Source organism: Puma concolor, chromosome F2, assembly GCF_028749965.1.
Source record: "Puma concolor isolate L17-30 chromosome F2, mPumCon1.1.hap2, whole genome shotgun sequence".
Taxonomy (NCBI): Eukaryota; Metazoa; Chordata; class Mammalia; order Carnivora; family Felidae; genus Puma; species Puma concolor.
Genome location: NC_141684.1, coordinates 75,873,613 through 75,899,820, shown reverse-complemented (window position 1 = coordinate 75,899,820; position 26,208 = coordinate 75,873,613). Strand labels below are relative to the sequence as shown.

General features: G+C 47.3%; 1 protein-coding gene across 7 annotated transcripts in view; it reads left to right on the top strand.

Annotated features, from left to right (window-relative positions):
- LYN (LYN proto-oncogene, Src family tyrosine kinase) overlaps window positions 1–26,208 on the top strand; it is a 128,295-nt gene that overhangs the window by 21,557 nt on the left and 80,530 nt on the right. The window contains exon 1 of one of the 7 annotated variants that reach the window (XM_086695158.1): window positions 5,131–5,360. The exons of 4 other annotated variants lie outside the window; for them this stretch is intronic. In XM_086695158.1, coding sequence (XP_086551284.1) covers window positions 5,330–5,360 — 31 coding nt within the window. In that variant the 5' untranslated portion in view covers window positions 5,131–5,329. Of the gene's footprint in view, window positions 1–5,130; window positions 5,361–15,512; window positions 15,661–26,208 lie in introns of those variants that run through there. 2 more of the 7 variants (XM_025922654.2, XM_086695161.1) reach the window with 2 other exon arrangements.

Here is a 26,208-nt window from a genome sequence, read left to right as displayed (position 1 = left end):
CGTGAGATCATGACCTGAGTCTAAACCAAAAGTCGGACGCTTAGCCGACTAAGCCACCCAGGCACCTCAGCTCTCAGGTTTATGGAACAAAAATAAAGTTCACAGAAGCAAAAGTATGCTATGAAAGCCAGTTCCACTGCGGGTATGTTGCCATTAGGGGCTCTGTTTATCCCTTAGAGCTTTAATTTTTCTCCCGAGCATTGTTTTTCGTTTTGAGTTCAGGAGTGGGGTTAGGTTGGCAGTGGATACATCCCAGTCCCCACTCCTGAATAAGGGCATGGAATCCCGATGCTGCTTGGAACTGTGACCGTTGTAGTCAACCAGCGGGGCCCCTGGAGTTGAACGATCCATGGCATTTCCATCGCTATGATTTCACTTCTGACATGGAGCCCGGTATTTGATGAGGTTCCTAACAAGACTGGATGGTGCCATTTCTTTTTCAAAAGCAGGTAAGGTTGCAGCGTAGGGTTTTTGTAATCGTACTCAACGCTGACTTCTCATGGGAATCACTGGAGAGCACGCAAGCCTTCCCATGCCAGGCTGCACCCCGATCAAGTAAGCGGGACTAGCGGGGGACCCAGGGTCAGTACTTCTTAGGGGTCTCCTTGAGATTCTGCTTGTGTGTCAGGTTGAGACCCATTTCACCAGCTGTAGCCATCGTGGAACGTTTGGGCCGTTGTAAGCAAATGTTCCATCAGTGAGTTAAGGTGGTCCCGTTACTCTCCGGTCACGTTCCAGCCGAATGTCAAGTGTGCTGGCGGGTGGAGACAGGCCCGGTGGAGCTACCTCTCCTCCCCCTTCGAGGAAAGCAACTAGAGTGGGCACCCGTGAGGACAGTGGACAGTTTGCGGGGTCAGAGTGCTTGTCCTGCCGTCTCCCCGACACACTTAGAAGCCTCTGGAGTGGGACGGGGACAGAGCACCTGCTGGGCCAGCCTCAGTCACTACAACAGCGTTGTTTTGGCTGTGTTTTTAGGTGTGTGGGCTCCACAGAGCTTCTGTGACTCGGGGACTTCAGGCTCAGGTGTGGGGGGGGAGGTCTCCCACGAGCCAGGGGCTCACTCCCCTTTCCCCGGGACACGCGCCCCGCTGTCCTGCGGGTTGCCCGCTGCTCTTGACTGCTGTCACAGTGGCCCATGAGTGAGGAAGGACTGTGTCTGGGAAACCGTGGTGTAGCACAGTTCCATCAGAACCCCTCATTTGCTGGGGTTTCTTTTTCTCCCTTGACAGGCAGCAGGTTGACTGGGATGCTCACAAATGGGAATCTGTCTCGTCAGAGGGCCGGGGGTGGGGATCTCCACCCGGTGAACTCGGGGCACGTTACCCCATCTCGGAGCTGCTCTTCTGCTCAGCTGTTAGAACTCCTTGTCAGGACTGGTTTTGAAAGGGTCCGTGAAAGTGCTCTGTGGAAAAAGAAAAGAATGAAAGGAACCCCATTCAATCTCCAACTGAGCCGGGTGTGAACCTCCTGCCCGAGAGAGAAGCAGAAGAGCCGTGGCGAAAGCAATAACCCCGTGCAGCATCCATAGTGTGGTGAGCCACGGTTATAAAAAAAAAAAAAAAAGACTGATAGGGGTGCCTGGGCGGCTCAGTCGGTTGAGCGTCCGACTTCGGCTCGTGGTTCGTGAGTTCGAGCCCCGCGTCGGGCTCTGTGCTGACAGCTCGGAGCCTGGAGCCTGCTTCGGACTCTGGGTCTCCCTCTCTCTCTGCCCCTCCCCTGCTCATGCTGTCTCTCTCTTTCAAAAATAAAACATTTTTTTTTAATTTTATTTAAGTTAAAAAAAAAAAAAAAAGACTGATAATACCAAAATGCTGGCTAGGATGCGGGGAGACTGCAGTACAAAACGGGACAGCTACCCCAGGACACCCTTTGACGTTTTCTTGTAAAATTCAACACACGTGTGCCTCACAACCCAGCACTTCTACTCCTAGGTGTTCACAGATGAGGAGTGAGAGCATGTGTCCACAAAATGACCTGTGCAAGTATGTAGGTAGCACTTGTTTCATAATATATATAAAAAAAAACCCCAAACCCTGGAAATGCCTCGAATACCTGTTATCAGAAGAGTGGTTCAATAAATCTGGGTGGTGGATTCATAAAATGGGACACGACTCAGACCCCCCAAAAAAGGGGGGGGTATACTGATATAGGCAAGACCTGGTTGAATCTCACAAACGTATTAAGGGAAATACATCAGAAAGAAATCCAGATTGAGTGACTTCATGTGCATGAAGTTCAAGAACGGCGATCAGAGGGAAGGTGTGACTTAGGGACACAAGGGGACGGTCTGAGGTGATAGGGACGTTTTGTATCTTGTTTTGGAAGGTGGGTATGTGGCTGTGGACATACATCAAAATCGATCTCCTACAGCCTTTAAGATCTGTGTGTTTCATTGTATATCCATACTGGTTTTGGTGGATAAGGAAAATTTCTCGTGTTTTTTTTTTTTTTTATCGTGGTAAAATATACATGACATTTACCATCTTAGCCATCTTGAAGTATACTGTGGCATTAAGTACATTCATCCTGTGCCACAACCATCATCATCATCTATCTTCAATGAGAAAAGCAAACGAGGGGCGCCTGGGTGGCTCAGTCAGTTGAGCATCTGACTTTTTTAATATTATATTTATTTTTAAATTTACATCCAAATTAGCACCTACTGCAATGATGATTTTAGGAGTAGAATCCAGTGATTCATCCCCTGTGTGTAACACCCAGTGCTCATCCCAGCAAATGTCCTCCCTAATGCCCCGTGCCCATTTAGCCCATCCCCCCACCCACAACCCTTCCAGCAGCCCTCAGTTTGGTCCCTGTATTGAAGAGCCTCTGATGTTTTGTCCCCCTCCCTGGTTTTGTCTTACTTTTGCTTCCCTTCCCTTCTGGTCGTCTGTTTTTATCTTAAATTTCTCTTACGAGTGACGTTCTAGTATAGTTGTCTTTCTCTCACTGACTAGTTTCCATCCACCTTGTTGCAAATGGCAAGACTTCATTCTTTTTGATTGCTGAGTAATATTCCAGTGTGCGGGGGTATACACAATATCTTCTTTATCCACTTATCCGTCGATGGAAATTTGGGCTCTTTCCATTCTCATGGTTATTGTTGATAGTGCTGCTGTATACATTGGGGTGCATGGGCCCCTTTGGAACAGAACACCTGTATCCTTTGGATAAATACCTAGTAGGAGCATCTGACTCTTAATTTCAGCTCAGGTCATGATCCCAGGGTCATGGGATTGAGCCCCATGTTGGGCTCCATGCTGAGTGTGGCACCTGCTTGGGGTTCTGTCTCCCTTTGCCCCACCACCCCCATGCTCTCGGTCTCTAAAATTAAAAAAAAAAAAGAAAAGAAAAAACTAAAGACAATATCATATGGTAAAGTCCCATTAAGCAATAACTGAGGTTAATACCTTGTGCATAGGTGAAGCCAACCCTGACACTTCTTGGCCCTGTGGCCCCGAAGTGTGTTGAACATACCTCTGTTGTACCTGTCGTGTCTTACCAGTATTAGCACTGATTTACCTGTTTCTCCCGCTGTTCTCTGAATTCCTGAGGGCAGAGAGTATCTTGCTTATCCTCTTTCCCCTGACATCCACGTAAGTGAGGCTTTCGTGGAAGTGTGCCACACGGTCCCAATGTCAGAACTTGGCTTGGTACATTTCCACGCTTTGCTTTTCTGTTCTTTTCTTTTCTTCTTCTGCTCTTTTCTTCTTCTGTTCTTCCTCTCTTCTCCTCTCTTCTCCTCTCTTCTCTTCTCTATTTTATTTGAGAAAGACCATGACAGTACGAGCAGGGGAGAGGCAAAGAGAGGGAGAGAGAATCCCAAGCGGGCTCCACACGGTCAGCTCAGAGCCGGACGCGGGGCACACACTCGGGAACCGTGAGATCATGACCTTCAGCAGAAACGAAGCGTTGGGCGCTTAACCGACTGAGCCACCCAGGTGCCCCCTCCGTGCTTTTCTTAAATTACGAGCCTGTACTTTTCACAACTGCCTCTGTAGGATGGTTAAAGGAACTGTGAGAATTCAGAATCTTGAAATGGGGAGCATTCGTGTGACTTCCTCAATGATTTGCTTCTACTTAACGTGTGTGTTTCATCTCCCCTCTTGCTTCCTGCTGGAGTCCGCTTACGGACCCCCACACCCAACACCATGACTTCGGCACTTCCCTTCCCCCTGTGCCCTGTGGTTTCCTGTCCTGCCTCCCAATCCTCTATCTGAACAGCACAAAAGAGCCTGGGCGACCACTGAAAATATTTTATTCTCCTAGCAGCTCGCAAGAGTTGAAACTGACACTTGGGGCTTGTCTTCTCCGGAAACTTCACGGTTTCCCAGGAATAAGGAGGGGTATAAAAGAACGAGAGGGATTGCCATCTGCTGCTGCGGAAGGACCTGGACACGTTGCTTTAGGGCTGTGCCACCGATGGTCCACAGGCGGCCAGCCCCTTCTTCCTCTTCTGAGCCCGAAAGCCAAAAATAGGCTTATATGTGATAAGGGTTTCCATTCCCAGACAGCTAAACAACTTGTACCGTTTCTAATTGTACTTTCCAGATTAGACCTAATTTTCAATATATATTCAGCATTTTATCCTCGGTCTCTAATTTTATGCACTTTCTTCACAATAAGGCTACCAGCTGACATCAGAAAGAAGTGTGTGGCTTAAGGCTTCAGGGTCCTGGCTGTCAGCCTATCTTGTGATTTTCATCTTCTTGCAGTTGGATTAGGCTTCTGACATTTCTGCTCTTTATAGCGTTCATATCAACACTTTGGCCTTTGGGCTTTTTACTAAACTTTTATTTTTTATTTTTATTTTTTTAAATACCTTCACAGCAACTTCTAGATTAATTTTTTTTTAACATTTATTTATTTTTGAGACAGAGAGAGACAGAGCATGAACAGGGGAGGGGCAGAGAGAGAGGGAGACACAGAATCCGAAGCAGGCTGCAGGCTCCAGGCTCCGAGCCGTCAGCCCAGAGCCCGACACGGGGCTCGAACTCACGGACCGCGAGATCGTGACCTGAGTCGAAGTCGGACGCTCAACCGACTGAGCCACCCAGGCGCCCCTTTACTAAATTTTTAAATTACAGGTTCTAAAATACAGCGAAACACTCCAGTCACCGCATCCACTGTCGCCTCGGGCTAAGACACCACTCCTGATGCCTCTGACCTTGGAGAAGCGGGCAGCACTGTCGTGCAAAAGGTGAAAATGTGTAGTCGCTGCCTGACGGGGACAAAGTCTGCGTTTGGTGCCGGAAAGGCTGCGTAGGGATGTCCTCCTACTCCTGCAGAAGCTGAACCTGCGGACGTGAAGGGGGATTTCATTTTACAGATGGGAAACTCATTGACTTCATCATCAGCAGGTATAAAGGGAGGCCGTTGAATGCCAGGTTCAGGTCTAGGTGCTCTGGAGACAGTGAACAGAAGACACAGGGCTCTGCTCTAATGGCGCGTGCATTGCTAGTCGGGACAAAAAAGGCAATATACTGAGTGCTTTCAGGCGGGATGAAGGGCCCTGAGGAAGGTAAGACTGAGTAACGTGACAGGGCATGTTGGGTTGCGTACTCCCCAGCACATTGGCTGGGGAGGGGGCGTGTCTTTGAGCTGTGATCTGAATGATGTGGAAGACAAGGAGAGGGAGAGGATGTGAGAGGGGAGGGCAAGTGCAAAGGCCCTGAGGTGGGGATGAGCTTGAGTGTCTGCAGGGAAGAAGGACATCTCCTCTGGCTGAAGCCAAAGGGTGAGAGGTTGGAGAGGCAAGCAGAGAGCCCTCTCCAACCTCTCCCACCTTCTCTGATCGAGGACCCTCAAGGCTTTGGTAAAGAACTTAGCTTTAATTCTAAATTCTGAAGAAAGCTGTGGGAGTATTTTAATTAATAGATAAAAGACTCAGGGGGCGCCTGGGTGGCTCAGTCGGGTGAGTGTCCGACTTCAGCTCAGGTCGTGATCTCACAGTTCGTGAGTTTGAGCCCCGCGTCGGGCTCTGTGCCGACAGCTCAGAGCCTGGACCCTGCTTCGGATTCTGTGTCTTCCTCTCTCTCTGCTCCTCCCCTGCTCACACCCTGTCTGACCTCTCTCAAGAATAAATAAAGATTTAAAAAATAAAGAAAGGATTGGACTGTGTAGGGAAAGCAGACAGGTTGGCAGATTTAACAAATAAAAATACAGGATGCCAGATTAAACCGAAAGGTTAGCAATGAATCCTTTTTTAGCATAAGTATGTCCCATGCCATATTTGGGATCTACTTATACCAAACTGACTCACTGTGCCTGTGAAATTCCAACGTAACTGGGTGTCTTGTATTTTATCTGGCGGTTGGGACACCCGCGTACACGGCCCCGGTGGTAGAGACGAGGAGGGTCAGACTGAGGATGGCTTGTGCATGTTGACTGAAGGACTTCGCTGCTGAGTTGGGTTCGGGGAATGGGAAAAAGAGGAGTCAGGCGGACTTCTCAATTTGCAACTTCAACAGCCGACAGGGCTCTTTTCTGAGATGGAGATGGCCGGAGTGGGCACGTGTGTGTGTAAGGGTATGATGTGGTGAACGCTTAAAATGGGAAAAATAAACGCACTTCCTAGGAACCTAAAGAATATTTGTTTCATTGTGTAACAGAGTTCTGTGTGCTTCTTTAAGGAGACACTGATAGGCATATTGAAACAAAATGATTTTTGCCATGGAGCTGTGCACCAAATAAACCAGGCTCAAGATGTCTGTCTGAATTACAGCACTTCTAAAATCCAGCATTACGACCAGACCCTACCTACTGTGGCTCCACTTAAGTGTTTTCTGAAATGTTAGCCCAAATAAATTCTTTCCTTTTGAGTAAAAAGGCAAGAGTTTATAAGCACCTTGCAATACTGAATTTTCTGATAAAAATGTCCTTTTTCAAAAAAAGAACTACAGGTATTATAATTTCTTTTTTTTTATGTTTAATTTTGAGAGAGAGAGAGAGAGAGAGAGAGAGAGAGAGAGCGCAGGGGAGGGGCAGAGAGAGAGGGAGACAGAATCACAAGCAGGCTCTATGCCGTCAGCACAGAGCCCGACGTGGGGCTTGAACCCATGAACCATGAGATCATGACCTGAGCCGAAACCAAGAGTTGGACGCTTAACCAACTGAGCCACCCAGGCGCCCCTATAATTTCTTCTTAAAGTGGCCATTGTTAAAGTTTCCTTAGCCTTGACTTTATTCTTATGCAGTATAAGCCACTTTAGCAGATAAGCATTTTGATTAGAGGGGGATTGGATGTAAAATGTCCTCCTATCCAGAGAACATTTCAAATCAAAATTGGATGTATTCCATGACTTTTTTCCCCCACCCTTTCTTCAAAATTTAAAAAAAAAAAATGTTTTTAATGTTTGTTTACTTTTGAGAGAGAGAGAGAGAGAGAGAGAGCGAGTGGGGAAGGGTCAGAGAAAGACAGTGAGACACAGAATCCCGAAGCAGACTCCAGGCTCTGAGCTGTCAGCACAGAGGCTGACATGGGGCTCAGACCCCTGAACGCTGGGATCCTGACCTGAGAAATCAGACACTTAACTGACTGAGCCACCCAGGTGCCCTGTCCCCTTTCTACTTAAATCTTTCAGGAAGGAATTTCAGCTAAAATTAACATTATAGTATAAGCAGTTAGTAAAGTTTACTAGGGCATTCTCTTCCCAAAGGAACTGACATTTTAGTAGAGGACAAAGTATCACCTGAGTCAAATCAGCAGAAGAATTACCTGTGTTGTTCGCTACAAATGCCCTCAACCCCCATATGGATTCCAGTTCAAGGGTCTGTCAAGCGCAGGACCCAAGAATCCATTTAAAAAAAAAAAAATTTCTTTTAATGTTTATTTTTTGAGAGAGTGGGGAGGGGGGGGAAGGGGCAGAGAGAAGGAGACACAGAATCGGGCTCCAGGCTCCGAGCTGTCAGCCGAGAGCCCGACGCGGGGCTCGAACCCGCAGACCGTGAGATCATGACCTGAGCCGAAGTCAGACGCTTAGACCGACTGAGCCACCCAGGCGCCGAGTGAAGGAGCCTTTTGAGAGGCTGGAGGAGAGATGATTGCGCGCAAATGGTCTCGTTACTTGTGTGGCTCAGCGGATTCGTGGGGTGTCTTCTCGTGGTCGTGGCTGCGTCTCGGGTGCTGCTGGTACCCCGCGGAATAAACCGAAGGGGGTGCCGTGTGCTGAAACGGGTGGGGGCCCGGGAGGAGGGATGTGCACTCCTGGCTGCAGGTTCAGGCCGGCTCTATCCGCAGGACACGGTGTTTGCGAGGGGTTATTCGAAACGAGAAGGAGCCCCGCTTGCTGAGCGGGGTGTTCGGGGAGGGATGGAAGGCTGCGGGGTACTGGGTTCCCGCATGGCTGGCCTGCAGGACGGGTGGGAACAAGGTGTGCGGCCTACAAAACCAGGAAGCTACCTGCCAGGCTCCGAGGATGGAGGAAGCAGGGGGGAGAAAGAATCTTTCTTTTTGGAAAGACACCCAGGCCAGCCGCGAGTGGCATGGGGAGCAGAGGGCCGTGGTGAACTGGGGGGAGGGGGAGAGGGGGAGTGTTGGGGAGACTGGGACTGGACAGCGAGAGAAAGGGGAGAGAGAGAGTTTTCAGCACGGCTCCGAGGTATAGTGGGGTCCTGAAGTAGGTCAGAGGGGTTTAGGCACGCATTCTGGGGGGAATGGGCCCCCCACCCCGCTGCCTCCGTGAGCATTTTCTGTATCTCACGTGAATTATGCTGAGATGACCCCACACTTTCGGGGGAGGGTGAAAAGGCCAAGGAGAGGATGTTCCGATTCCGAGGTGAGAGGTGGGCGGTTCCTTTGGAGCTCAGGGAGGGTCTGACCACACGGGTGGACCAGGCCCCCGTCGGCGGCCCCGGCCAGGCCCTGGGATGGGGGGGCACCACTGCCCTTCCGGCCATGTGCATGCGCTCTGGGGAGCAGCCCAAACCCAGGGACCTTTCTCCGAGGCCTCAGTGGCCGGGAAGTTCGGTGGTCATGCGGACAACAGGGTCACCGTGGCGGTCGTGTTCCCTGTACCTCCTTCCCACCTGCCTCCGTCTCCCCTTCCAGACATGAGGATACACTGTTCCAGAACAAAATACAGGAGACTGACCTGCTGGGTAAAGTAAGAAGGAGCCAGGAAGTTGCTATTCTGTTCACTGCCCCCCCCCCCCCCCCGCCCTTTTCATCTTGTTGGTAACTGTGGAGCCCAGCTTCAGACAAACTCAGAAAAGGTGAACGATGCTCATGGAGTTGTTTCCAGGGGGATCCAGGACCAGCTAAACTTGAAATGGGCTCTTCGCCCTCTGTGTGTGCGCCTGGGGTTTCACCTGCTTTGAATCGGGATGATCTAATAACGTCCGATTAGACTGGGAGAGTACAAATGGGTTTGTTAATTAGATGAAAACATTACATTTTATGAGACTTCTATGAACCACAGCTTGATGACTGAGGCCGTCCTCTGGCTTAAAGCCTTATCTGTGATCTGTTCTTCTTTTTGAAAATGTGTCTTCTTTAGTTTCTGTCAGGGTGTGCGGGGCTGACTAGTCTCCGGCATTCGAGAGCTGGGTGCTATAACTCCTTGGTCTTCGCCCCACCTGTTGTGAACTTACGCCCTGTCACACCAGATATCCTCTGCCTCCGATATCCAGGTTCCGTGATAGGAACTATAGTTTGTTTCACGATATTTTATCACATCCAAGTTCTTTGAAAATCGATACCACTGTCAACGGAGAACCAACCACTGAAACGGTTGAGGTTCTAGACTAAGACCCTGAGGGCTGCGGTTCTCTTCGTTCGCTTTGCTGGGTCCGTGTGGCCGGACCGAGGGCATCACAGTCCTTGTCAGATAAGGACGTTGGACTGGTCAGGGCTGGTCAGTGGTTCTGGAACTTTAGCAGGCACGAGAATCTCCTGGAGGGTTTGCGCAAACCCGGGTTGTGCCTTCACCCCCCGCGGGCACAAAGTATGATTCCGAAGGTCTGGGCTGGGGCCTGAGCATCTGCATTTCTTATCGATCTCAGGAGATGCTGAGCTTGCTGGTCTAGATAACCTTTTAAGTCCTCTCCAGCTCAAACGCTTTGATTCTGTGCTCCTCTGTGAAGCATCAAGAGGGGCCTTGTAAACACTTCTCAAAGGGATGTTTGAGACCGTTGCTGCGCGTTCACGTCACAGGCGTTTTCTGTCACCCTTCCCTTGCGCTCCTGCGGATTTCCAGTCGCCGCCCTGGGGTCCAGTTTCTCTGTTCCAACAGCTCACTCCGGCCACGGAAAAAGCCGTTAGCGGTCGGCCTCCAGAGGCCGCATCACATTCCCAGTCTGCAGCCATCCCGGGCCGAGGGACGGAGCCCGGTGGTCTTCCCTTCCCTCTTTCAGCGTGTAGTCTGAAGTGTGGACTCTTGGGAGGTTTCTCGCAGTACGTCCTGGGGAGCAAATGGTGCTCACCTACCAGCACGTGTCTCAGCTCTGACTCGACTGCTTACTGCTTCCGGCACCTCAGAAAAGTCACGTTCCCTCTCTAAGCCTCAACTTTCTCGTCTGTTAAATGGGGTTAATAATAGCATCTGAAGGCTTGTTCTAAGGACTGAATGAAACAATCCATGTAGAGTCCTTGGCTCAGTACCAGGTACATAGTAAGTGTTAGAGAGGTGACGGTTTTATCAGATAGCATCAGGGCAGTGTTTCATTTTTTTAAAAAATATTTTTAAATTTATTCTTGAGAAAGAGCGAGAGACAGAGCGTGAGCAGGTCAGGGGCAGAAACAGAGGGAGACACAGAATCGGAAGCAGGCTCCAGACTCCGAGCCGTCCGCGCAGAGCCCGACGCGGGGCTCGAACCCACAGACCGCGAGATCGTGACCTGAGCCGAAGTCGGATGCTCCGCCGACTGAGCCACCCAGGATCAGGGCAATGGTTAGATGGGAAAACGAGGTCAGCAGGGATTAGAGATGACAATAATACAACTACCCTGCATAAACCGTGGGCCAGGCTTTTGAAATACTACTCACTTTCACCATTAAATGGGGGGGGGAAAAACAGACCTGCCATTTAAGTCTATTGAAATTCACTTTAATAACTAAATTCTCTCTACCTAAAAGGAATAGGAAGCAGCACTGTCAAACAAAAAAAGACATTTAAAAATAAAACAGAACCTAGATGATGATTTCTAAAACAAATGGATGTCCAATAAGCATGTATTTACTGTATTTCACAAGCTCTAAGGCAAGCACATTTTTACATTCTAATACCTCTGAAATCACACTTAATGACATCTTAATAATTTGCAGGGTAGCCATTCTGTTTTTCTTTTTTAACAGCACATAAAGTAATGATATAAAAATCGATGATATTTTAGGTTCATGAAACAAAACTTTCAGTAAATTAATTTGGTAATTCCATTTCTTGGTGAATTATTTCTGTGATCATCCCATTTGTTACCCAGGTCTTGAGAGAAAAAAATTTATCAAGTTGATCGTTGGCTAAAGGAGTCGTGGTTTTAAAGAAACACTTCTGGGGGTGCCTGGGTGACTCAGTTAAGTGTCCGACTTCGGCTCAGGTCATGATCTCACGGTTCGTGAGTTCGAGCCCCACGTCGGGCTCTGTGCTGGGAGCCTGGAGCCTGCTTCCGATTCTGTGTCTCTCTCTCTCTGCCCCTCCCCTGCTTGCTCTCTGTGTCTCTCTCTCAAAACTAAACATTAAAAAAATTTTAAAAATAAATTCTTACCTTGTTTTTTGAGGGCAGAAAGGGAAAATATTGGAGAGAAATGTTGGGTGTGTTAAACATCACAGTGCTTTTAACATCAGTAAACTGGAACCAATGAGGTTGTGTTTCCCATTGTACACTGTTAAACGGTCCTATTTCCTCATTTAAAAATAGTGCTTCTTGCGCTAGGCTTTCTACTTCTTCTGGACATTGTCAGGTTACGTCGGGTGCTTTCCAAACCTAATTCCACTCTGGAAGGGTGTGGACATAATGTAGATCACAGAGCAGTGGAGACGTACATTTATATCACGGGGCACTGGTGTGGAGTGTTACCCTGGACCAGTTGTTCTAGATGGGTATCCTGTCTTTGATTCCTGGGCACCAGATGTTAAGGAAGATATAAATCCCTCATCATGTACTGAATTTCACAATGTTCCACCCCTGAGAGAAGAGTACCGACTGACCTCTGTCTGTCGCTATCCTAGAAATGTCGGCATAGTGACACTGCTGTTGAGACTGTGCAGGAAAATTAAATGCTGCCTCAGGCAGTGTGTGTGTGTGTGTGTGTGTGTGTGAAAAATTATCAGAGATAAAAGTTAAAAATTTAATTTGGGGTGATGGTTGACGTCAGGGAGAGTTATTGTTTTGAAAGTGCTCTTTAAAAGTGTATGGGGGGACGCCTGGGTGGCTCAGTCGGTTAAGCGTCCGACTTCAGCCAGGTCACGATCTCGCAGTCCGTGAGTTCGAGCCCCGCGTCAGGCTCTGGGCTGATGGCTCAGAGCCTGGAGCCTGCTTCCGATTCTGTGTCTCCCTCTCTCTCTGCCCCTCCCCCGTTCATGCTCTGTCTCTCTCTGTCTCAAAAATAAATAAACGTTAAAAAAAAATAAAAAAAAAAAAAGATTTAAATAAAAGTGTATGGGATACCTGGGTGGCTCAGTCGGTTAAGCCATCGACTTCGTCCCAGGTCATGATCTCACAGTTCGTGGGTTCGAGCCCCGCCTCGGGCTCTGTGCTGACGGCTCGGAGCCTGGAGCCTGCTTCGGATTCAGTGTCTCCCTCCCTCTCTGCCCCTCCCCTGCTCACTTTCTGTCTCTCTTTCTCTCAAAAATAATAAACATCAAAAAAAATTTAAAAGTTTTGACCTGCTGGCGACACCAATAATATTTTGTCAAACTTGTGAAGTTGAGGGAGTGAGAAAGGAGAAGCTGGTGCGAATGAGCTGGTGACATGAACTAAAGAAAGGAGGAAAGGAAAAGAGTTCTCGAAATACGCCCCCAGAGAGTCACCATCCTCCGTTGACACAAAGGCGTCACATACTCAGGTCCTCGGAGATGGCCGTGTCTTAGAATATTTACGCCTCCAGCGTCGCTCCGATAATGTGTCCACCAAATGAAAAGGACCCTGGATTCACGGGTGCCCAGAACTTGAGCTGTGAGAGAGGTTTGTCTTACAAGCGAGGAGAGGGTGTGGGGCCAGGGAACATCAGGGAGCATATTTGGGAGTCTCGGTGGTAGAGACTGTCCCGGGTTCCCCCAACTGTCTTGCTTTGAAGTTCCCTATTGGTCAAAAGACGATTGCATAAATAAGACTGAGTTAGACTAAAGAGCTTGTTGCCTTCGTAGAAGTTGGTTGGGTTGCCAGGGAAGCCTCCTCCTGCTGGCTTCAGCAGAAATGGGGAATTATTGGAGGGAGGCTGAAGCATTGCCCAGAATTGCCCAGAACTGGAGGAAGAGCTGAGCAAGCAAAGCCGTGGTGGGAAGGGACCTGGGTGGCCTCCGATCTGCTGCTGTCGCCTCAGCCCTGTGCCCTCGCCACTCTGCCTCCGCGAGGCTGGCCTCCCCTAGAGCGGCGTCTGTCCGCACGGGCCTTGCTGACCAGTCGTCCCGTCCTGAGCTTCACATTGACTTGTTGGCCTCTGGAGATTTTTTTTTTTTTTCAACGTTTATTTATTTTTTGGGGACAGAGAGAGACAGAGCATGAATGGGGGAGGGGCAGAGAGAGAGGGAGACACAGAATCGGGAACAGGCTCCAGGCTCTGAGCCATGAGCCCAGAGCCTGATGCGGGGCTCGAACTCCCGGACCGCGAGATCATGACCTGGCTGAAGCCGGACGCTTAACCGACTGCGCCACCTAGGCGCCCCGGCCTCTGGAGATTTTTTTTTTTTTTTTAATTTTTTTTTCAACATTTATTTATTTTTGGGACAGAGAGAGAGCATGAACGGGGGAGGGGCAGAGAGAGAGGGAGACACAGAATCGGAAACAGGCTCCAGGCTCTGAGCCATCAGCCCAGAGCCCGACACGGGGCTCGAACTCACGGACCGCGAGATCGTGACCTGGCTGAAGTCGGACGCTTAACCGACTGCGCCACCCAGGCGCCCCAGTCTGGAGATTTTTAAGATGATGCCCAAGGCCTAACCCCCGGAGATTCTGACACAGCGGGTCGGGGGTAGAGCCCGGACACGTGCATTACTTTTAAAAGCCCCCACGTTGTCCCGAGGCACAGACAAGGTTAAGGATCGTGGTCTTACACGTTGATAGAACAAATACAGAGTGTACTGTTTGGAGCACGGCAGCTGAAAATATGTTTAAAAGAATTAAGAATGAGAAATCGAGGGGCGCCTGGGTGGCTCAGTCGGTTAAGTGTCTGCTTCTTGATCTGGGTCAGGTCATGAAATCCCGGTTTGTGAGTTCGAGCCCCATGTCGGGCTCTGTACTGACCATCTGGAGCCTGCTTGGGATTCGTTCTCTTCCCTCTCTTTCTGCCCTTCCCCTGTTCTCTCTCTCTCTCTCTCGGTTTCTCTCTCAAAAATATATAAATAAGCATTAAAAAAAAAAAAGGAGAAATCTAGAAAGGATACATTAAGTAATCGTAAGGCACTTGTAGGTAACCAGAGGGAAGTAAAATTACCAAGAGCCCTCCCAGACCGTGCTGGCTCAGCTCCCTTCTCTGGGTGTGTTACCTCCCTTCACCCTTACAGCGGCCTCACCTCCAGATAGGGGGCAATAGCCTCATTTTCCCAACCAATTGACTGAGACTGAGGGGTTAGATACCCTCCCAAGGTCCAGTGGCTTGGGATTCAAACTCAGCCTGCACCCAGAGTTCTTTGGCAAACACAGCCATCAGGCCGAGAAGGCAAAGACGCTGAGTGGCCTCTCTGAGACCCATGTTCCCGTGTGGGACACGCAGGGGCTGCGGGGAGGGGACCCCACCTGTCTGGAGGTTAGAGCAGCCAACGGCGACATGCCTGACGGGAAGGCCATTGAACGTTGGGATCCGTTGCCAAGGGAGAACACGTTTTGTAGTAAAAATGCTGGGCGAGAAAGAGGATCTCAATTATTGCAAGAAAAGCAGAACTTGCTGGGCGTTCAAGGCTAATTAACGGAAATGTGAAGAATGCAAGTGTGTGAGAGCCTGAACCGAAAAGTGGTTTTGTTCAAAGAGGAGACAGAAATGGTGGGGTGGGGGTGGGGAATGGAATTTTGAAATTTGTCTTTTTTAGGGAGTTGAGATATTGTGTAGTGTTTGGTGAGGAAAATGGGAAGCCTAAATCTGAATGGTCTGTTGATATGGTACTTCTTCTAAAAATAACCGAGTAGAGTAGGCTTCACTGAAGAGTCCAGAAAGCATCCCCTCTGCCTGGGTGACTTGGAAACGGCCGTGCTTTTAACACAGAGGATTGGACAACAGGCCTCCCAAGGGTTCTTGAAGAAAGAATCTGTAATCCTTTTGGGTTTAACCATTAGGCAAATTTAGTTTCCTGGTTTCAGAAAGAGAAAACACACCCACAGAAAGAAAAACCCAGGCCCGTGGGAACAAGTAACTTCCTCCTCCTGGGGGAGCTTGAAAACCCTAATGTGTCTGCCATGAGTCCCTCTCCTGCCCAGCATGAGGCTGGCTGGGGAGGCATCCAAGAGGCCAAGGGGTGGTGGAGACAGAGCGCGCCGGCTGGGATAAGGAACTGAACACACTTCGGCTGAGAGGTAGGTTTGGAAAGCAAGGCTCCCGAGGCAGAGAAACTGGCCAGAGGCAGCTTTGTGATTCTGTGAGCTCCCGGGACACAGAGGACCTGAGTGGCTGTGTTTCGTGCCTACCCTCTCTGCGCCTTTCTCTCCTTTTCCTTCAATCTAACACATCTTGAAGCCGAGAAGCAGAGTTCTTCTTCTTCTTCTTCTTCTTCTTTTTTTTTTTTTTTTACTCACTTGGGGACAAAATCAGAGAAATGTCAAAGCCAGGTGAAAAAAATGTCTGCAAGCACAGAACTGCTTTTCCTGCCAGATATGTGAGCGTGTACCACCGATACGGGAAAACGAATCCGCAGATTCGATGAGGGAGCCCACTGTGAGGCAGGGAAGGGTCTGCAGTCTGGGCCACTTAGCTTTTAATAAAGCAAATGCGGGGGGCGGGGGGTAAGAATTGAGGTGGAGGGGCGCCTGGGTGGCCCAGTCGGTTGAGCGTCCGACTTCGGCTCAGGTCTTGATCTCGCGGTCCGTGGGTTCGAGCCCCGCGTCGGGCTCTGACAGCCCGGAGCCTGGAGCCTGCTTCGGATGCTGTGTCTCCCTCTCCGCCCCTCTCCTCCTCACGCTTCGTGCCTCTCTCTCTCTCTCTCGTAAAAATAAAACATAAAAAAATTTAAAAAACACAAAGTAATGAAGTCTACTTGTAGAATTACGTCTGACTGCAAAACACAGTCCTTGGAATTTCCAAATTCAACTTTAACTCGGTAGATGGTGTTTTATTGCTGACTTGGCAGCTGGGGAGGGTTCTGTGTGTGTTTGGGTGGCAGGTGCAAGGTGGTCTACGAAAAGGTAGAAGAGACCGTGTCTGCCCTCAAGGAGTTGATAGTCTAGTCGAGGAGGCTATGTACACGTTCACAGGTAGGCAATTTAAGAGTTTTGTTACCGGCATGAGATGGAGACGTCGCGGGGCTTGTGCCTACATTCCAAATTGATTACAGAGAGAAGAAATGGGAGGTAGAGAAGGATGTGACCTGAGGGGAGCAGGCAAGATTGGGTGTGAGTTAGATTTGTTCTCGGCTCTGGCCCTACAGCTGTGTATAGAAGTAACAAAAATCCCTGCTCTCCCCGGGAGGAGAGCGCGACAGATGGTGACATGGGTCCTGTAATCTGAATGCTTCCCATATTCCTATGGAGAAATGTAAACAGGGAAGTGGGCAGGGCAGGGATGAATGGCCGCAGATCGTCACTGTGAAACTGGGCTCTGCGAATAGGTATTAACTCACTGGACCAGTGAAGTAACGGAAGGTGGCCTGAAGAACTTGGAATCTCGACGGACACAGTGATCAGATGATTCACAGAGATGAGCAAAGAGCAGGGGAAAGGCTGCTGCCGAAGGACTAGCGAGGAGGCACCTGCCACAACCCAGATTAGTTATCCCTAAAATGCTGCGATATTAGTGATTAACATCATGTAGGGTTTCATGACACAGGAGACTAATGTGGGAAAAACCACCGCGATCCACTATTCGTCCAGTCCATGCCTTTTTCTGAGCTTCGAAGCCAGCCACAGTTATCTTGCGGAAGGGACGGGGCTCGACGGAGCGTTGTTTCTACTGAGTCAAGCGTGACACGCAGGTCGCAAAGGTGACGGGGGTCCTGAGCCCAGGTGAATAGGACGGTGAGCAAAAGGCATTTCCATGAAGAAAAATGGAAATTCAACAGAATATGCCTGTCATGCTGTCTCCATGATTTGAGATTTTTCTAAAACGAATCAGGACGTCCTCTAGCGTATTCCTACTGAGAATGGGTGGGTTCTCCTTACAGCAGGGTAGGCAATGTGAAGTTGAAGGTGGGGGGTTCTCGGTGCCAGGAGACCTTGCGCGCCCCCCCCCCCCGTCCTCGCCCCAGGTGCACCTGGCTGGTGGCCCCACCCTCGCCTGTCTCTCTGTCTCACTGCTCAGGCTCGCAGCACCCACCTGCTCTGTCCTAACCTGCTCACATGTTAAAGATTACTGACCCTGAGTGTGTCAGTAATTTTTACATGGTCAATCCTAGAGCAGAAGACACACAAAAGAGTTCCATCTGTGTTTAGGTTGCTAGGTCCAAACAACTTAATACGTATTTATTATAACACCTTAGCACCGTTTGAAAAACTAGCACACAAACGTTGAAAGTAAAACATACTATTTTTACGTTATTCTTCTTTAAAGTGTTTTCTTAACGTGTATTTATTTTGGGGAGACAGAGTGTGTGTGTGCACGCGACCCGGGGAGGGGCAGCGAGAGGGAAGCAGAGGTTCCAAAGCAGGCTCCGTGCTGACAGCAGAGAACTCGCAAACTGCGAGATCATGACCTGAGCTGAAGCCGGATGCTTCACCGACTGAGCCACCCAGGCGCCCTGATGTTATTCCTAAATGAACACGATGTACCCTAGTGGGATGTGTGTACCTGTGTCATGCAGCCTCTCGACTTTTGGAGTTGGATTGGACACCACCGGCCTTACTTTCTGTTCCATGTTTACCTTCGCGTTTCTGTTCCCTGCGATCCTTCCTTTTTATCACAGCAACCACAGAAAACCCTGTTTCACACAGATTCGAAATTGCTGAAAGGAATACAGTGCAACCTAATGTTGAACCTGAGCTACCTTGAGCTACTGGTTCTCACAGCGTCCAATAGATGTCATGGTGTTTCCCTCGAAAATTTGAAATATCCCCAGGCCCGCCTCGAGTTTGCAGTGGCACCCTGGGTGCCTTGGCACACAGTTTGGGAACCGTGACCACAGGTCTGCTCTCTGCCTCCCGTCCCTTTTTCTCTTCCTGCATCTCGTGACCCTTTTTGGCCATACCCATTTTTTTTTTTTCAACGTTTATTTATTTTTGGGACAGAGAGAGACAGAGCATGAACGGGGGAGGGGCAGAGAGAGAGGGAGACACAGAATCGGAAACAGGCTCCAGGCTCCGAGCCATCAGCCCAGAGCCTGACGCGGGGCTCGAACTCACGGACCGCGAGATGGTGACCTGGCTGAAGTCGGACGCTTAACCGACTGCGCCACCCAGGCGCCCCTTGGCCATACCCATTTTAAGAAAGTAACTTAGGACCCAGCCGTGGCCTCATTTCCTCTTTTTCACTTTTAGACTCCTGGAGTGAGTTTAAAGTTTACTCTCTCCCGTCTGCTTCTAGTATCTTCCACCACACTTGCTAAGTCGCTGTTTTATCTTCAAGCTTAGTCCAAAGAATGGTTTCCAGTTCTTCTTCTTCCTCACGTCTTTTGTGTTTAAAATTGTGGCCCTGTGACCTTTGGTCGTCTGGGGTAGACTCATTGCCTGGCTTTTAACCATCATACTTTATTGACCACAAGCTCACCTGGGTGCCAGCCCGTGGGGAAGACGGGCTTTCCGTGCCTGCAGCTCTCTTGAATACATTTAAAGTCCCCCACAACCACACCAGGATGAGTGCCTGTATCACCCCATTCCCTATCCGAGGACACCGAGGCTGGCTGACCTCAAGGCATTGTAGTAGGACTGAACATCATATGGGTGTCCCTTGTCTCCCAGATAATGGGAAAGTCCAAAAGGCCGCTGTGGGTAGAGGGGACTAGCATAAATACATAGCTCGCCATGTTTGATTTCTAATTTTACAGGCGTATTTTTATCAGAGTCCAACACGGTAGCTTTCTGTACACATGTCGGCAAGGGAGAAAGACCAGGAAAAGCTCTGACCCGCCATAGAAGCATGAGGTGTTTTTGTTTCAATTTTGATTTCATTTGATTTTAATATTTCTTTCCAAACTTTTTCTACATATGTAATCATAATGTATGTGAAACTTACCTTGCTTTTTTTTTTTAATGTTACATTATAAAGTTGTTTTGTTTTGTTTTTTTAGTTTATTTACTTATTTTGAGAGAGCGGGAGAAGGAGAGAATCTCAAGCAGGCTCCGCACTGTCAGCACAGAGCTTGACGCGGGACTCCATCCCATGAACCGTGAGATCATGACCTGAGCCAAAATCAAGAGTCAGATGCTTAACTAACTGAGCTGCCCAGGCACCCCATAAACAGTTTTGTGTTTTTTTTTTTTTAATTTAGGTACACAATTCTTTTAGCCATCCTTAAAAAAAATTCTTCATCGCCATCAAGGGGGAGACTTGTACACAATTTAAAAACCAAAACAGCTAAAAGCTTTAACATAAAAGAGCAGACTCCTACCCCCCCTTCCTAACACCCCCCCCCCCAATCCGGTTTCACTTACCAGATCCAACCATTTTCTCTATAACAGTCCCTTAAATGGACCACATCTCTTACGTACCTGCCACTCCTCCTATTTTTACTTATTTAACTATCGGTTGACAGTGGTTCTGTGGGATTACTATTGCTGATAAAATCCTGTTCACTCTGCAGATACATATGTATAAACTCAGGGCTATATTATCAGATGTGTTTTGTCTTGTCATTTTTACAAGCCTAATGCAGTTTTACTTCTCCTTTATCATAAAGGGCTATAAGCATATTGCTAGGATTCACGGCTTTATTATTAAACATTAATGGATCTCCTGTCTCTTACCAGTTATTTCCCACGCTAACACTGTAGAAGCTTAGGAATTCAGCTGAGAAGGTTTAATGAAATTCTACTGTATTTTACGCCATAATAAGGTAGAGCAGGTAAGAGCCTGCCCTTGATAATTGGAAATTTTGGGGTGTTGAGGAGCATACGTAGTAGGTGGATGTGTGCAGATTTTCCCAGCAGAACTATTTTAAGGCAATCATCTTTTCTTTTTTTTTTTTTTAAGGTTTTTTTTTTTAACTTTTTTAAAATTTATTTTTGGGACAGAGAGAGACAGAGCATGAACAGGGGAGGGGCAGAGAGAGAGGGAGACACAGAATCGGAAGTAGGCTCCAGGCTCCGAGCCATCAGTCCAGAGCCCGACGCGGGGCTCGAACCCACGAACCGCGAAATTGTGACCTGAGCTGAAGTCGGACGCTCAACCGACTGAGCTACCCAGGCGCCCCAAGGCAATCATCTTTTCAAAATTGAAGATCTGTTTTCTGAAATATGGACTCAAAAGTATATGGATTGGTATCTTCTGTCATAATATAGTTTAAAAAATTAATACATTCCTTTTAGGGCAGTTTTAGGTTTACAGAGTGGTTTATTGAGTGGAAAGTTCAGAGAGTTTCCCATATGGCACCCCCCAGTTTTCCCAAATTGTTAACATCTTGGATTACCTTGTACATTTGTTACAACTGATGAGCCAAGATTGGTACACTATTATCAATGAAAGTCCAGTTTTTATTAGGGTTCACTCTTTGTTTTGTACATCCTATGGGTTTTGACCAACATATGTCATGCATCCACCCACCATCGCATCTTCGAATAGAATAGTACTGCCCTAAAAATCCCCAGTGTTCCGCCTCTTTCTTCCTCCCCCTGAACTCCCCCTGGTGAGCACGGATCTTCTTACTGTTTCCAGGGAACAGTGCTGTTTTGCCTTTTCCAGAAGGTCATATAGTTGCAATCATGCGGTATGCAGCCTTTTCATATTTGTTTCTTTCATTTAGCAATATGCATCGAAGTTTTCTCCGTGTCTTTTTATGGTTCGATGGCCCACCTCTTTTTATTTATGAAGAATATTTTTTGTCTGGATGTACCTTCCTTTGTTGATACATTCACCTGCTGCAATACGTCTTGGCTGCTTCCAAGCTTGGGCAGTTACGAATAAAGCTGCTGTAAACATCCGCGTGCAGGGTTTGTGCGAACTTAAGTTTTCAATTCATTCGGGTAAATGCTAGGAAGTCCGGTTACTGCATCATTTGTCAAGAGAAAATTTAGTTTGGCAAGACACTGCCACAAACTGTATTCCGAAGTGGCTGCACCATTTTACATTCCCCCAGCCACGAATGAGCGTTCCCGTTCCTTCGTATCTTCACCAGCATTTGGTGTTGTCGGTGTTTTGGATTTTGGCCATTCTTCTAGGCGTGTGGTGATATATATCACTGTTGCATTAATCTGCAATTCCTTCCTGATGTATGGTGTTTAGCATCTTCCCATATGCTTCTTTACCATGATTATCTTCTTCAGTGGTGCCTGTTCAGATCTTTTGTACACTTTTAAAGCATTTTACATTTAGTTCTGCTTATCCATTTTGAGCTAATTTTTGTAAATGATGTAAGGTCTGGGTCTAGATTAATGTTTTTTCTCGTGTGGGTGTCCAACTGTTCACCACCATTTGTTGGAAAGACTGTGATTTCTCCATTGAATTAATTTCACAGACTCCTCTGTCAAAGGTCAGTTCACCATATTTCAGTAGGTCTGTTTCTGGGCTCTCTATTCTGTTCACAATGAAGTGAACAGGTGCCCTCCTCAATACCCATCACCCACCCTCCCCTCCCTCCCACCCCCCATCAACCCTCAGTTTGTTCTCAGTTTTTAAGAGTCTCTTAGGCTTTGGCTCTCTCCCACTCTAACCTCTTTTTTTTTTTTCCTTCCCCTCCCCCATGGGTTTCTGTTAAGTTTCTCAGGATCCACATAAGAGTGAAAACATATGGTATCTGTCTTTCTCTGTATGGCTTATTTCACTTAGCATCACACTCTCCAGTTCCATCCACGTTGCTACAAAGGGCCATATTTCGTTCTTTCTCATTGCCACGTAGTATTCCATTGTGCATATAAACCGCAACTTCTTTATCCATTCGTCAGTTGACGGACATTTAGGCTCTTTCCATAATTTGACTATAGTTGAGAGTGCTGCTATAAACATTGGGGTACAAGTGCCCCTATGCATCCGTACTCCTGTATTCCTTGGGTAAATTCCTAGCAGTACTATTGCTGGGTCATAGGGTAGGTCTATTTTTAATTTTTTGAGGAACCTCCACACTGTTTTCCAGAGTGGCTGTACCAATTTGCATTCCCACCAACAGTGCAAGAGGGTTCCCGTTTCTCCACATCCTCGCCAGCATCTATAGTCTCCTGATTTGTTCATCTTGGCCACTCTGACTGGCGTGAGGTGATATCTGAGTGTGGTTTCGATTTGTATTTCCCTGATAAGGAGCGACGTTGAGCATCTTTTCATGTGCCTGTTGGCCATCCGGATGTCTTCTTTAGAGAAGTGTCTATTCATGTTTTCTGCCCATTTCTTCCACAGTGAAGTTTTAAATGAGTTTTTGTGTTAACTTCAGTGAAAATAAAATACGTTTTCATAAGAGGGGGGTAGTTAGAATAGATGATTCTTACTGTTTCTTCTAGTTTTATCTCGTGAGACTAGTTTTATTGATTTGTTTATTTTTAATGTTTGTTTATTTTTGAGAGAGAGGAAAGGGTGGGAAGGAGCAGAGACAGAGAGAGAGAGAGAGAGGTTCTCAAGCAGGCTTCACTCTGACAGCACAGGGCCCAATGTGGGGCTCGAACTCACAAACCATGAGCCGAAGTCGGATGCTTAACTGACTGAACCACCCAGGCGCCCCATGACTAGTCTATATAGAAGTGTAGAGTCAGGGTGATGATCTTCTCATAAAAAGTTTCTGGAACGATTCCAACAAACACCGGATCTCTGTGTGTGTCTTTGTGGGTCTGTGTCTGTCCCTGTGTGTATAGGCAGATGTCCAGACATCTATTGGACAAAATTTCTGGCCATGTCCCTTAAACTTTATAGTGGGACATTAAACCTGATTTTCACCGTTGACTAACAAAGCATATTGTTTTACCCCAACGTGTAGCAGAAAATCTCAGTACATAAGGTCATTGCCAGTAATTAAAACATCTGATTTCCTGCCACATAGCCTTCATCAAGGGACATTCGGCAGTGTCTGGAGGCATTTTTGGTTATCACGACTCACGAGGAGGTTGGGGGAGAAGGGTGTCACTCTCTTCTTGGGTAGAGGCCAAGGGTGCCGCTAACTACCCGACACTGTGCAGGACAGCCCCCCAGAACAAAAAATTCTTTTGGTTCCAAATGTCAGTAGTGCTGAGGTTGAGAAATTCTGTTGTAGAGCAGCCGATTTATTTATATCTGAGGCCTCTCTTCCTCCTCTTGGCTTCAGCCCCAAGAAAACCTACACTTTTTGTCGATTTGCAGCCTACATCTAACAATTGCACAGAAACTTACGGCAAGCTGTAACACTCAGCTTCCTTCAGCTGCCTTGGGCTCGGTTTCACCTTTTTTTTTTTTTTTTTTTCTTATTTCCTAGTAGTTTGTATTATGTTGCCTGCACGCATGTAAAGCTGCTTTAGTTGTTAAGATGGAATATGAACACAATGATTTTCTGCATTTCCAAATCTATGTGGCAGAATTCTTGATCACAGAAATCTGAGGCTAGACGCAGAGCTGAAGTTGATTACACTTCTTGGTTGGCTGTACGTACAGAATTCATACTCTGCCTTCCTCTTCTGGTCATTTAAATGACACGTTTGATACGTAAGCTTCTCTGATCCATAAGTTTCCGTGAACTCATCTTGTTTTCATTGTGTTCCCTTTTATCGTTCAGAGAAACAAAACCAAAAAAAACCCCATCGTTTCAACAATCTCCTCTTGTCTTCCTCTGTGTGAAATTGCTCAACTAAGACTTATGCAAATCAGGATCAGCTGTGTAAGCGAGGCTTCTTAACGCACACTGATGCAGAGGGATGCCACCCATCGCTTGTGTATTTGTCGTCCGCTGCACACTTATCATAAGACGGTCAGGCCCTCGGCCTTGCCTCTTACCACTCAGACCCTTGCTTGCCTCACTCCAGCCATACCAGCTTCTCTCCTACCCCTCACCTCATTCCAGTCACAGGACCTTTGCACAGCCTCTTTCTTCCACCGCCAACTCCCTTACCTGAGACCTTCCAACTTTGCTAGGAGTCCGAGAGAAGGGGCCATGGGGGTATCAATTGCCTCTTGTGTTCACATAGGGGTCTGAGTCCTTGTCACCTCTTGAGACACCTGGCTGGTAGGTGTCTGTTTCTCTAAGCCCAAGAGAGCTGAAGGAAGCTGAATTTTGTATCATGCCATAGATGCCCGCTTAGGTGCATCTCCTGGATGTTGAACGGTTTTCCTTAGGTGTAGTCAGCATATCCATGATTGACAATTTATTTCCGTTTAAATTCTTAGCAAAGACCACAGCTTTAGCTGCAACCTCTCCAAGTTCTTAACTTTGACAGATTATCAGCGTTTCAAAGATCTTAAGCCATGGGTCCAGCTTCTCTTGTTTGTTATATTTCTATGCTGTACGTTTCATCCCTGTGACTTATTTACTTGATACTTGGAATTTCGTATCTCTTCGTCTTCACCTGTTTTGCCTATACCCCCAGCCCCGCCTCCTCTGATAACGACCACTTTTCCGTATTTATGAATCTGTATCTGTTCGTTCATTTGCTTTGGTTTTTAGATTCCAGGTATAAGTGAAATTGTGAGATATTTGTCTTTCTCTGACTTATTTCACTTAACATAATACCTGTTAGGTCCATCTATGCCATTGTGAATGGCAAGATCTTACTCTTTTTTTATGGGTAAGTAATAGTCCTGTGTGTGTGTGTGTGTGTGTGTGTGTGTGTGTGTGTGTGTGTACCACTTCTTTATCCATTCATCAACTGACGGACACATAGGTTGCTTCCATATCTTAGCTATTATAAATAATGATGCAATAAACATAGGGGTGTGTATAAAGTTTTGAGTTAGTGTTTTCATTTTCTGCAGGTAAATATCCAGAAGTGGAATTGCTGGATTATAGGTTATCGCCGGTTTTGATTTTTTGGAGGAAACCCCATACTGTTCTTCATAGTGGCTGTCACAAACTTACATTCCCACCCACACTGCACGGGGTTCCTATTTTTCCACATCCTTGCCAGCACTTGCTTTTCTTGTCTTTTTTTATTTTAGCCATTCTGACTGGTATAAGGTTGTGTCTCATTGGGGTTTTGATTTGCATTTCCCTGATGATGAGTGATGTTGAGCATCTTTTCATGTGTCTGTTGGCCATCTGGATGTCTTTGGAAAAATGTCTATTCAGAGCCCCAGCCCATTTTTTGATCAGACTGTTTGAGTTGTAGGAGTTCTTTATATTAATATATTTATGTTCATATTCTTCATATTGGATATTAACCCCTCATTGGATATATCATTTGCAAATACCTTTCCCATGCAATAAGTTGCCTTTTCATTTTACTAAAAAAAACTGTTTTTAATATTAATTTTGAGAGAGAGAGTGAGTGCACAAACAGGGGAGGGGCAGAGAGAGAGGGAGACACAGAATCTAAAACAGGCTCCAGGTTCTGAGCTGTCAGCACGGAGCCCAACGTGTGGGGCTCGAACTCACGAACTCTGAGATCATGACCTGAGCCGAAGTCGGGCGCTCTACCGACTGAGTGACCCAGGTGCCCTGCCTTTTCATTTTATTGATGATCTCTTTCACTGTGCAAAAACTTTTTAGTTTTTTGTAGTTTCAATTGTTTATTTTTGCTTTTGTTTCCCTTGCCTGGAAAGACAGAAAACTATTGCTAAGGCTGATGTCCAAGAGTTGATTGCCTTTGTTTTCTTTTGGAAGTTTGTAGGTTTCAAGTCTTACATTTAGGTCTTTAATCCATTTTGAGTTTATTTTTGTG